The following is a 13938-nucleotide window of genomic DNA, read 5'->3' as shown; positions in this document are numbered from 1 at the left end:
GCTATTCAGGCTACCGCTTAGTTGTCACAAAAGAAATCTCATCCCTTCAGTTCTATACCGTACTGTAGCAAAACTGCAGATCTCAGCTATTTCTATTGAAAGATATCCTATTAGTCCTTCCTTTGTACCGATATTTGCTGCAGGTCAGAGTTTGTTACAGTATTTCACTGAGGTTTAAAGTCATGCAAATGAATTGTAGTAATGAAGACAATGAATTACCTCTCTCAAGAACTTTCTGAACTTTGATGTGATTGGCACAAAAGCCACTGTACAGTTTAAAGTGGTCAGCATAATACAGAAACGATCCTCCCAGGGAAAACAGCAGTTTCTGAAATCAACACAACCAAAATATTTACTTTATTACCAGAACCCAAAATAAACATTCAGGTACATAACACATAGACTCAGTGGTGTGAGCATCTGCTGCCTTTCTATATATATCCTAGAGTGTACGTATACGAATATATATATGTGTGTGTGTATATACACATATATAGAATACATGTATGTGTGGGTATATAAAATAAATATATATAACAATTATATTACATGGATACATTATTCATAGTAGTTCATGATGCTTCTTTGTTTCAGTAGACTTCAGAAAGGCAAAGCCTGCAGTTTTTCTCATTTCTCCCTGAGCAAACACCGCTGCTGTAGGCATTGTCTTACTTTATCTCAGAGACAGGACAGGAACAAAAAACTATAGACATGTAGCAGGTACGTTGTGCTGGGAAAACACACGAGCACTTGGAAGCAGGGCATGAAAGTGCCAAAACCAGAAGAGAGAGTGTAAAACAAAGACAGGTTTGCTTTCCAACTGTTTTCCTTCTTTTGGGCAGGTGATAATTACAGGGCACCTCTGCTTTCTCTGGATGAAGAGGAGGATGGGAAGATGTAGGAGGGACTGAGTCATGAGGAAGATCTTTTTAGAGAAATGCTTCTCACAGCAAAGATAAGAAAGACAAGTAGTGATGGAAGAGGAGGTGAAGGGGGAGGAGGAGAAAGAGCAACCTTCTCTCATCTTTTTGATCAGTGTTTGCTTCACAAAAACCAAGGGTCAAGCAGACCTGCCAGCAGTCTCTCCTAGCTTTGTGACAGTGCCAACATCTCTGGGGAATCTTCTTCCTCAATTATGTCAAGTACTGAGTGATGCCACTGGGAAGACGACAGCACAGTGAGGGCACAATCGACAGTCATCTACACTTTGTAGATGTGACTCTATTAGACCTCACATCATGAGAAGCTCATACTGCATTGAAAAGGAAAAGCTCCCAGTCTGCAGCAGGTGAATAGGGCATAGCAGGGAGTCCAAGGCAGGGCGGAATTCAGCATAGCAACAATAACCTTTCTACAGAAGTTACACTTTGTGTAAGCAGTGCTACTTCATAGCATACTTGAAGTCTACTCTGCATTGTCTGTCTTACATCCTTTGCCATGGGAAAGAGGAAAGACCACGGAAAATAGCACTCATCGTCCACTGCTGATAGGTTCAAACATAAAAGCAACCATATGAAACAGAATTTTAAAGCCAGATGTCCACAAATATTTCCTGGCAAATTTTAAGTTATTAAATAACCACATATTTACCCGGAACTGAGACGGTGTCTGCAGTGTATTAAAATCTGAGGAAGAAGATATTCCATCTTCAAGGGTCTCCAAAAACACCTTCTGAAAATCCAGCATTTCTGGCAGACTGCCGAACAAGGACTCCATCTGTGAAAAAACATTAGTCTATGACATACAGCACTCCATACAGCTACCTTTGGTCTTAAGAAAATAGTCCACTAAGGAGATACAACACACCAAAAGAGGTTGCAAAGACCAGTAACATATTCATTAATGTTTTTCAAATGCATTTTATTAAAAGGTGATTATAAAAAAAAGCAGAGATTTCTTAGCAGTTAAATCAGAAGTACAACTACCATTTTTAAAAAGTGAGGGATGTGTGAACCAGAAAGACACATACAGGTGTAAATCCTATTGTTATATTCGTAGTTTTGCTTTTCTGTAGTGCTGTAAGTAGTGAAAAACAAACAAACAAAAAATAACCACAAGGTCTTAACTCACGAAAGAATGGAAAGAACATCTTTCAGTAATTCCCTCACCTCATCTTGTGTAAGGAAGGTTTCATTTTGGAGAGGCTCCAAGTATAGCTCAAAGAGGCAACTCAAATCCTGAAAGAAACAGAATTTATTCACTTTTTATGTAACTGAATTTGTCCTTTATATAACAACTGTGGGAATACAGGTAATTTAAGGAATAAGTTAGAAATACCATTCCAGTCCTGTAACAAAGTCACCCGTGTGTTGTTAGCACTAAAGTGATGGCTAAATTAAAAGCAAATAAATTTCAATGTAATGTTTCTGTTTCATTTTTCAGGATTTACAGCTTTACTATTACAAATTATATTTTAGTGTAGCATGAGGAGGAAACATTACATATGATGGCTTTCTGAAGATCTGTGTATGTGAGCAGTATCAAATATTTTAATCATGCATGTTAGATAAACCATATAAATAGTCACTCATTTAAACATCAGCAATAAAATTTGTCAGGACGTGTGACATTTTAAAATCCTATTTGGTATTAAAGCATTCAGTTATATTGTCAAGTAGTGTGATTAGGCGCTTTTTCAGTCACTTCTTCAAAGAATTGGTGCCACTTTTGAAGACTTACTATCCCACACCAAAGCATGGCAACAGGGTTGGGGCCCACGCTGCAGGGCTCTGTGACCCTGAGGAAAGAAATGGCAGAAATTCTTCTGGAGAAGGAATAATCAGCATCTCTGTGAGAATCCCCATGAAGAGCATTTACAACCATCCAGGAATTTTGCCTGGTGCTACCCATATTACAGTGAACTCCATGATCTCCTTTGTTCAAGTGATTTCTCCATAAGAAACACCAGCTGGACATACACAAGGGTTCATGTTCTGTAAATCTTCCTCAAGCTTTACAGTGTATGGTTGTATTAGTGTATGGATGGATATGTTAGAAATGAGAAACTGGAAGTTTCTCTCCCATACACATTACTGCAATTGAGTACTGATATCAGCAAGTATGAGTTTTGAGATAAGTAAAATAGATGATTCCTCCTTGCTGAACATCAATGAAATCAAGCTTTTCACATATCTTTTGGCATTCATTCACATGAATTCTGTGGAGAGATTCTCTCCTAAGGGAGGAGGCATATCCAATAAATCATGGGCTTACCAGTCAAAAGAGAATAAACGTATGTATGATGTTAGAACCAACTGGAGTTGCACCATTTAGCTTTGCTGATTCAAAAATAATAATGCACTATTCCTGACAATTAAACTTCTTTAGAATTTGTAGGAGATTGTTCCGTTCTACCAGGATTTCATTTATTTATTTATTTCATTTTGAAAACTATGAAACATCCCCTGGAATACTCTAGTGTTAAAATTTTGCATATGGCTACTCCCTGCTAATGACTTCTTTCAAATCTAAACACAAATTGACCAGAACTGAAGTGACCAAGTCAAATCCTACACCAAATATTACAACCTATTGAAAAAAAAACCCAAATCAAAAAGGCAACAGGAACAATTACATAAGCAGACTCTATGTTATGACACTGGTTATATAAAGATAAGCATGAATATATTAAGAACACCTACAAGTCATGGTCAGCTTTAAAAAGAAGGCTGTACTTAGCCAGACTTTATTACCTTGACATAAGATTTCTCAGTATCCATAAGTTCTTGGATGACTTTCCTCAGTCTGTCTGCATCAGAAAGGTGGCGAGCCAGTGGTCGTGGAGGCAGATCCTGGTTGTCCTTCTGCCCTTCCATGCTGTTCGTCTGGACCTCTTGGAAGTTCCGGCACAATGCACTGATCTGTTCTGCGCTCTGTGAAACGGAAAGAGACAAGTGCTGATGTTCTAAAATACAAACTGTACTACAACTATTTTTAAATTCCTCAAATTTTGCTTTTCTTCCAAATTCACAAGCCAGCATGGGCTTATTTTTGACATATACTTATCCTGGATAGCTCTGAACAGCTTGAATTCGTAACAGATCTGGATCACAACAGTAACATTAACTGAAAAATTTCTTGTGTTTTTGCAGTGTAAATCACTTTAAGTCATCAGATACACACTTGTGAGATGCGAAAGATGGGAGAGCACACATAAATCATGCAATTTGATTCTTATGATGCCAGCATCACACTGTTTTGGTTTTGTTTTTTTTTCAACAGTTACAGCATCAAAATAGAAAAAAATAGTAGATAAAAATCTTTTAAGTATTCTGAGTCTCTGGATGACCATCACTTGCATCTGAGAGCAGCATTTATGCAGGCAATAATGTTTAATGCTTAGTATGAAAATCATTTCAATATTCTTTTCAACATATAACATTTTCCTGAAAACTAGAATATTGCTACCATGACCTAGCTATACATTAGCACCTGTTGATATCCACCTTTTTGTACCACATGAAACAATTTCTCAGCAATTCTCTCACGCTCTCCCAGAGATGCAGGAAGTCACATATGCTGTGCCACACATTATCTTGCAGTTAGCGAATGTATTCAAATGAAGACTAGATGAATGCTGCCTTATTTCAAATGGAAGAGAACGGAACTCAAGTACATTTCAGAACTGCCTTGATGTGTACTGATTTAGTCCAAAAGCTGTTTCAAGCAGGCTGCTGGGTCTCTTGATTCACTGATTATGCGTACAGCTGGGTTCACCAATGTACTGCGTCATCATATGGGCAAACACAGAACTTATTCTGAAACAGAACTGAGCTATACTAAACCCCTCCGTAAGGTAGAGACTGAGTGTACCAGCAATATTAAACCTCCACCATTCATGTGAGAAAACACAGGTACATCCCACACATCTCTATGATGGAAATAATTATTAAAATGCCAAAAACCTGCCACATAGTCCATATCGCTTGGTAGCTTCCCAACCCTCCAGTTTGGGACAACATCACCACCTCTAAAGAGAGTTAAGTGATTCTCATCACTAAGATGTGCAACTATCTTCCACAATCCTGTGTAATGACAGTTTTCAGGACTCTGAAATTTACATCTATGCTGTATTTAGAGCATTCATTAGGACCTGACAAAATGCAATGTGAGCATTTGTGGTGCTTGGTAGAAATGCAGCTACATACTGATGGAATACATTAAAGAAATCACAGTACTCTGTACCACTAAAAATAATTCATATATTGGAAATAAATCATGACTTCATTTAGGGAAATAGGAGGGTATTTAAAAGCAACTTCTAAATAGCTCAATTCCGCAGTACTTGAATTTATATCTTTGTTTCTGTTGTCGGAAAGTTTTGTATTTGTATCAGAATGACTCAGATTTTACACTCTCTCTCAGTTCAAGGCATGTGTGGGCAGCTTGATTTACATCAACATGATGCCAGATCAAGGATACTAGATCAAGGATTCAGGATGGCCTATTGAAAGGGAGCCATAAACAGCATCGTCAAGCACAATTTTACAAGTCACCATAGCACAAAGTGGTAGGACAGACAGATGCTGGAGAACTCGCCACATGTTCTCTTATCCTGGTCAGTTTTGGGGCTAGAGCTGCATCTAAGAATCATTGGATAAGAAAGTAAAAGGAAATAGATGACACTCCTCGATATAAACAATATTTGAAAAACAAAGCAACATGACTTTGATATCAGAAATCATTCTGTACAACTTCATAGTAGCGAACAAATGGAAAGGAATAAAAGCAATTCTTGCTCTCTGTTCCTTTCCAAAAGTGCCTTATCACATTGGTTGGGTCTCACATCCTTTTCTCTGTACTGCTGTAGATGCTTGTTTTCACTCCCCACTCAAAACAATGTCCTGCTCTTTATTAGTATTGCTCTTTAAAATAGATCTTTCTAGGAAGGCTCTGAGGACAATCCCTAAGAGCACATCTTTTAGATCAGATGGGTTTGCAAGAAGGGCTCAGACTCTGCCCTATTATCTTACAAGCTCTTGAACTAGGAAGCCTCAAAAGAGCCCCAGGTTGGTACTACATTCACCTTAACAATAGAATAACCCAGAATTTGCTCTGAAAATTACATTGCAACACCTAACGCTGGTTGATTTGACTTTCAGATCCATCTGGTAAACTCCTCAAGCGCACAGGTTCTTTTATTTGCACATGACCATGACTGTCAGTCCTTAGTAAAATTTACTTAGGTAAAACTTTGTAGCACACAACTTGTTGGAATAAAATCATTTTAAATGATGAAAAGAAGGTTTTTGACTGTGGCCAAGGCTGCAAAGTAGCTGGTTACAGAGAAGAGCTGAGGAGAGCATGTAGTGGAAGCAAAGGACTTTCTTCATAGTCCATCACTTTAGCTGACGTGATACATTCAGCAGCATTTATAGATGGCAAGCAGCTTTGGCTTACCTTTGGCACTGGACAGAAACTTAAGACTGCCAGTGCTGAATTTGAATGGCAGACTTGGGAAAGAGAACTAGAAGTTATGCAGGGTTTGTGGAAAAACAAGTACTTGCATTCTAGGGAGAGAATCTAGTGAAGTTGTTCTGTTCTACTGGCCCCTTTTACAGATTTTCCAGCAAAGCGGTGTAACCTTTCTACCAGACCTAGCAGCTGCAAGAGCAGGCTCTCTTGGAAGAACGTGTAGAAGCTGTCTTGAGAAACTTTGTTTCTTTTTATCCTTGCACCTGTGTTCCATATTTCGGCCCCATATATTTTAGCTTGGGGTATTCCTTATTAATGAGCATCGTTCACAGCAACTTTAGAAGGGAAACTTCTAATTCTCTAATTGTCAAACTTCACCCATAGCTGCCAACAACCACAGTGGTGCTCACAGCTTGTAAGATGAAGATGAAGCACATCCTATTTTTAATAATATTCTCAAAAAGAAATATTAAGGATTTTTCCTTCAAAGTGAACAAAAGATATGCCTACAAAGACTGTCTTACAGATTTTCTTTGGTCCTTGCAGACAAGCATATCATCATCTGAGGCTGTGCTATCCCCACCAGAGTTAAAATCTCCATAAAATTAATTTGTAAGAGGGGAGAAGACATTAATCAGGACTGGTTAAGCATTAGCACAACAATTTCATGGCTACTGTGTGACTTTCATTGAATGATACTGATTGAGCATAAATGCTGCACAAGGTCAATTAGTGTTATAAAGTCTCTGCTCACTGCTGTTTCTCTTAGTCTCATTTATACACCTGACAGATCAGTAGGGTTTGGTGTGTTGGTTCACTGCAGTTTAGTGTAGGTTGTGGCTTGGAGTGTTTTTGTTGCTTACATATATATATATATTTCTTTTTTCTTTTAATTTTTTTTTTTTAAAGTGATGAAAAGGAAAATTTAAGTAAGCTTATAAAAATCTTCAAGCTTAGGAAGATTCCTTGGGAAGTTTACAGCAACACGCGTCCTTTGACTAGCTTCCAGATTCCTGTACCCTTGTGGAGAACACTGGCCACACCTACATAGAGGTCACTAACCCTTTGAATTCATTATCCAAGGGAAAGAACACACACAGAAAGCCTGTTGCTGGAACAGATCAGTCTTACAGCTTTTAAAAATGAGAAGCTAACAGCTCAGTGCTGTCTGATGTATTTTTTTCAGGAAGTAAACTGAATGCACCAGACAGCAAAAGAAACACAATTACAGGGGATTTTGAGAAAGAGCAACCAGCCAAAGACATTTTTATATCTCTCACTTTCTGAAAAAGGAAAGCCTTGGAGGTGTCCATCACTTTCCTTTTATATCAGAAGACTCTCCAGAATAAAGACAGGCCTAGCATCCAGCCTGTTTTGTGCAGCTATCATTCCACAGACTTCTCTAGTCTGGGCAGTACTTTGTAAACAAGCAATGTCAAAAGCTAGAAATTAAGTCTTAGTAGTCCTAAATATTGCTGAAAAAAACCAGTACAGTACATGTACTTCTCTAAACTAAGACCAAAAAACAAAAAACACAGCTCAGTTTTGCTGAAAATTGCTTTGTGGGATTTCCATCAATATGTTTCTGGGAAAGGCTGCTGCTCAGCTTTGGGCAATAGAAGCTGGATAGATTCAGTCATCACAACTTACTTTTTGGTCCTTTTTTTTCATAACCTCAACACCAACTACTCCTGATGGACACCAATGAAATTCTGACAGTCTATTTTGTTTATCTGTGTTTCTTGCACATCTTTTAATTACAACACTAAAAAAGGATAAATTGTCTTTCAGTCAGAAATTCAATTTCAGTGAGATTTATATGAACAGTTAGCCTGTTCTGGCAATGCAAGGAGTTATTAACAAACTTACGTAGAAATCAGAAATGCAGTTGGAAGAGGGCTTGATGTTCAGATAAAGAGTTCCTGTCAGGACCATGTGGCTCCTAAGATGCAACCCACTTGACCTGGTGCCTAAGCTATCAACAGGAATTGTGTGGTGGGAAGTCTTTGCTCTCTCTTGCTCATCTTTCTCTTTGGATATACAGGAAGACTCTCTGGTGCCTAAAGTATTCATTGGCAATGCTAGTTATAAACCAACTCATGCAGAAGGGATCTGGGCCCAAGAGTCTGCAGCAACCAGGACCCAAGGACCAGAAGCTCCCATTGAGCAGTAAATCAGTCACTAAAGTCACCTGATCCAACGCATATCATAGCCAAATGCAAAACAGAAGTCATTTCCATTATGGAAGGTTAAATCCTAACCATTCAAAATACAAAGATGTGTGTGTGAGGTGGGGGGTGAATCATTGAAAAGAAGAAAGGAAGAGGAGCTCCGATGCCCACCTCACTAAAAGGAGACTCTTGACAAGTAACATCAAAGCACAAATGGCAGATTTTCTCAGAATATGACTCTATGAAAATACTGTCATGATCTCCTTCCCCAGGTCCTTATCCTGATGTTGGCAATATTTAATACAGAAGGCTCACATATTTTTCTACCATCTGCATAATGTCTTTACTGTCTTCTTATATTTTCTCATTTCCCCAGCCATTCCTTGATCACAGCTTTTCTACTTGCCACCCTATTTTTTCCAAAATTCCAAATCATTTGTCAGAAGTCAGATAAATAAAACATTGCAGCAGATATTTTACTGAAGAACTGTGTTAAAACCATCCCACTCAGCCCTCCCTCTGATAGAGGCAAGTAATAACTATTTGCTGGAGCGCACACAATCAACCACCCCCCCTCCCACCTAAAAATATTCAAAAAACCCAAATCTTTTCCAGTGCAGCGCTGATACGAACTCACCTACGGAGCGCGCTAATGACCAGCTGCTATTTATGAAGTGCAGAGACCCCAGCAACCCGTCTCCTATCTCAGCCTGCTCACAAGCACCCCAGCCCCAGACTCACCATAGAGAACATCCTGTGCAGGGAGCCGTACGCTGCTGCTGCCTGCTGCTGTGTTTTGCGAGCCAACGCTAAACTCTTAGCTCTGGTTTTACTCCTCCTGAAGGCGGGCATTGTGACTTATCAATACAAACTTTGCCAAAGGAAAGGCCCCTGGAAAGGAAGGCAGGGACGCCGTAGCCTCCCACGAGCACACCTCTCTGCATTCAGCTGCAGCCTGCCAGCGTGCACAGACACAGCGCAGAAGTTTTCCTTTTGTGCTGATGAACAAAAACGGGAGACACTCTCAATGTCCCGGTTTAACTGGGCTAAGCAGTGCATGAGGCAGCCGGGCCTTCCATTATTGCTACAGAGGCAGTGAAAACCTGCCAGAGGAGAGGAATTTTTATAAATAGCCTGATGTAGCGAATGCTGGACAAAGCGCAGTCATGCCAAGGGAATGTGGGTTTTATCTCCCAGAAAGGTACCTGTCTCTGTGCCCGTAAAATTCACCGCATAAACAAAACATCAGGTGCTGTGGGAAAATTAGCCAAATACCTAAAAATATCTGGAGGGTGCTGACAGCTCTGAAAGTCGGTGTGACTTATCAATGGCACTGATGCTCTGTCAAGGGTATATGTTGCTAAATGATGCTGCAGACACATGCACTTACAATGATAAAATGAAAAACAAATAGGCAGCTCCACAGAAGATTTGTTCAAATAATTGTGCTTGTCCTTTGTTTGAACTTTCTCATTGCAATTACATCAATAAAAGGAAATTTAAACTGTGCTCAGTAATAAATTTGAAAGTAGAAGTACCCATGTTGATATATACAAAAACACTCAGGTCCACAAACAAACTATTCTAAACAAAATGTAACTTTAAATAAAACAGGATATTACAACATGGTGGTGAAGAGTTACAAGACTGACAAGAAATTTAGTAATAAAAGGAGAAGAATATCAGTGGCATTAAAAAAAAAACAACTCCTATATTCCTCCCATTACAGCACTGTTAGGGCACACTGATGATGAGATGCAAGGCTTCTTTCAGCACTGCCCTTGCCACCACCTCTTTGCATTCTGGCAAGCCCTTTTCTTTTGCCCAAATGATACGCTAAGCTTGGGTGCACATATCCTTGGTTATGAGTGTGCTATTTCACAGGTTTCAAGGATATTCGCCCTCCTACAAGCAAGGGAATAGCACAGCCCTCTCCTTTAATTACTGCAATTAAACTTACATCCATCTCTTTCCAAATCGTTAGCGCAACTTGACAGCTCAGCATTTGCCAAACCATAAACCTCAGCGGCTGCATCCTATCACAGGAATAAGGATGCTGGCTCCCTGAAAAAACAAGCTGCTGACAGAGCACTGAATGTATCGAAGGAGTAGGAACTGTTTGTTTTTTAAAGACTGGGCTATATTGGAGAGAGATATCAAATTTAGTGGGCGAGAAGACTGTGTAGCAGAAAATTGAAGGAATGATCTCGATGGAGTGAGATTTTCCAGGGTGGACAGCCTTGCTTAGAAGTCCAATTATATAGACCACTGTGTAGTGCGCACACAAAGTTTACTTTTCTTATCCACCATTAGTTGGTGGTGGTTGCTTCTGCAGTAGTCCACAGAGACTAGGAATCTACAGACCATGTCCAAATAAACAACAGTATTGCTACTTTCTGGAAATTACATATTAAAAAAATACAGGAGTTCAGGACACCAGGTCCACCTTTATCAAGAGCAGAGCTACACTGTACGGAAGGACATTGTGTCTCCTTTTATTTTTAAAACTCCGTATGAGTTGTAGCAATTTCAAGCACTGTTTTTCATAGAATCATAGAATCACAAAAAAAAAAAAAGGCTGCTAAGCTTCAGGTCCAAGCAATGCCGCCAATCTCAACAAAAAACAATGACAGGACTTTTTATTTCCACATTAGGAATTTATTCTTCCCCAGATTTGCTAATTAAGCCTGAGTTATTAGCTAACTATATGCCAGCTAAAAGATGCTACCAATTGACATTTGGGATTTTTTTACATGCGTTCATCAGGAAAAAACCATGATGTTTTAACAATACTTCCAATCCTTACTGAGGAGCCAGGATCAACCCAAAAAGTAAAAAACACAAACTAAAATAAACCAAATTAATAAAAGCATTCTCTTTAGCATTTCTTCTCCTGAAATATGGAACATTCAAGCCATCCTCAGCGATACGCCGTCTAAGTGAAACGTACATGCAAAATAATCAATTGCCTTGAAACACATTCAAGATGACTGGAAAAAGGACACAGTCCTGTTGTTCGTTCCTGTGTGCTTTGAGTAAAAATCTTTCCCTTTACAGACATCTGCTTTTCATCTTTCCATTTCAGAGGCACCAGGCTTGATAGTTACCATAACAGTAACATCCTTTGCGATACAGGCTTCCCTCTATTGTCCCAATGCCTGTAGGTGCACTTATCTGCAAGAAGTTTGCTTCCCATCCAGCTTTTGCCCTCAATCCATGAAGGTAAAAGGTTAATTTAGCTGGTCTCTGGTTCTCTGCAGGGATCTATAAGAACTCTGCTCTTCACTCCTTATAAACGTGGGTGGGTGATTTGTCTGCCATTCTTATTATGCTAATAGCATGTTTTAAAATGTCTTTAAAATATATTTCCAAAGCATAGTTGACTAAATTGAAGACATTTTCTTTCATTTAAAACTGCAAACAGTTAATGCTCCAAGTGTTTAAAATTAATTCTTATTTAATTTTTAATTTCAAGCATCTTAAAGACTGTTTTTAACATTTTCACTCCAAGCGTTTTGTGCTGAATACAAAAACTTTTTCAAGTGCTGAATTAGAAACTATGGCAACCACTATGACATTATCTTTGCAGTTGCATTCAACTTGCACAATAAATTTTTGCAGTGTGCTTTCTTTAGAGTCAGAGAGGGCAACCTTTACCTTTTTAGGCATGTTGAACCTTTAATGTTCAGAGGTGCAATAATCCCACTGTAAAGACAGAGACAGACCCTTGAACTCTACACCAATAGTGCTGTTGGCAGCAACTAATGAAAACAGGTGAAAAGCTGTTGTCAGTTTCCTGACTCAACTGATCCTATAATTTCATAATTCTCCTCCCTCTTCCTTCCTTTCAGTTTCTTTATTCTTGATTTTGCAATTTCCTGCAGGTAGTGGATTTTTTTTTCAATTTTGGCATTTCAGATCTACCTTTGGCCCTATGTGTTCCTGATAGAAGAAAATAGGAATCAAAGCCTAACCAAAACGTATGTGTGTACCCAGGATGCAGCTGTTGTCTGAAATTCTGTATTGCAACTTCGTGTGACTTTGCAGTGATCTTGTATCCTGTGGTTAACTGTTGAACACATCACATACCTGTTATGTGCTAAAATTGTGCTCAAATGCTTCTGAATCACACAGGGAATAAATGCATGTTATTGTCAGCTCTGTAATGGAACAGTATCTTCGTCTTAAAAAAAAAATGACAAGAGAAAACAAAAAAAGAAAACATAAATAATCTGTATCAGGGAGTTTTCCCAGCTCCCTGAGTCTGTCAGAAGTACGGTTAGGTATCTCGACCTTCGATTTCAAAGTGAAACACTGCCATCGTGTCCTGTACTGCAGGCAACCAGAGTTGCCTTTGGAGGCCCAAGGTGGATGACGCTAATGAAGATTCCTGTCCTCCATCAGTGAAGTCAAAAGCATCTTCAGAGGCACTGCTAACCATACCTTGTGGCAACGAACCAGTACTGTTCTCACACACTTCTTTTCAGATGCAGGTAAGCCGCATGGATTTTTTCCCAGCAGACCACAAAGACAATCTGCAATATAACTCATCTCTCACCAGCTTTTTTCATTTGCAAGCAACAACACAATTTCTTTTCCTGATCAAAGCCATCTGCATGTTTTACACTGACAGCTGTCACAGTACTGTTGAGAGGATGTTTCCTTCGGTCTGAGGAAAAACAACCGCCACCTCCTCCACAGGCCCCAGCAACAGAATGTATGTAATAGCTCAGAGCGCAGCAACACAAGTTTACACCTCTACATGCGAAAACTGCACAATCTCCTTTTCCTTTTATTTCCAGTATGTATGCATGCAGGTATCCATCTGGAGCTTGCAATAATGTCTGGGTTACAGGATCAATGTAGGTATGGTGCCTTTCATGCTTAAAGCTTTATGGTTTCAATGCTCCCTACTACATTAGCCGAGACCTGCATTCAAATTATAGGTGATCCACAAATTAACATACTGTTGCAGTAAAGAACTGCATGATAAACAAAAAAAAAGTGAAAATCCAAGGCCAGGGTTAGGAACAAGCACTCGCTAGTACGTTTACAATAAGCCTTCTGCAATCTACTGCATCAAGTTTGGTGCTTTTACTAAGGGGTGGAGTAGAATACTGAAATCTAAAGAAATTAGCAAAAGTCTTACAGACTTCTAACAGGCTATGATTTTACTTGTGTTGCTTTCTAGTACCCCTCTGAAAAGGATCCTCAATGACAACAGGGTTTCAGCTCCACATTGCTGGAGCCAGCCGCTCTGTTTGGGCTGCCTACAAGCCAGGCTGTCTGCAAGGGAAGTGCAATAATTAACAAAGCTCTCCACGGGCTTCTGCCTCCTTTCAGTACAGAACTG

At 39.3% G+C, this 13938-nt stretch overlaps 1 protein-coding gene across 3 annotated transcripts in view; it reads right to left on the bottom strand.

Moving 5' to 3' along the window:
* Positions 1-13938, bottom strand: part of TIAM2 (TIAM Rac1 associated GEF 2) — a gene marked incomplete at both ends in the record, with an annotated part of 85873 nt that overhangs the window by 9550 nt on the left and 62385 nt on the right. For all 3 annotated transcript variants that reach the window (XM_079532591.1, XM_079532592.1, XM_079532593.1), the window contains 4 exons: positions 220-328; positions 1591-1716; positions 2109-2177; positions 3693-3872. In XM_079532591.1, coding sequence (XP_079388717.1) covers positions 220-328; positions 1591-1716; positions 2109-2177; positions 3693-3872 — 484 coding nt within the window. The remainder of the gene's footprint in view (positions 1-219; positions 329-1590; positions 1717-2108; positions 2178-3692; positions 3873-13938) is intronic.

This window comes from Tetrao urogallus (genome assembly GCF_951394365.1).
Source record: "Tetrao urogallus genome assembly, chromosome: 2".
Classification (NCBI taxonomy): Eukaryota; Metazoa; Chordata; class Aves; order Galliformes; family Phasianidae; genus Tetrao; species Tetrao urogallus.
This window is presented reverse-complemented; position numbering and strand designations above follow the sequence as displayed.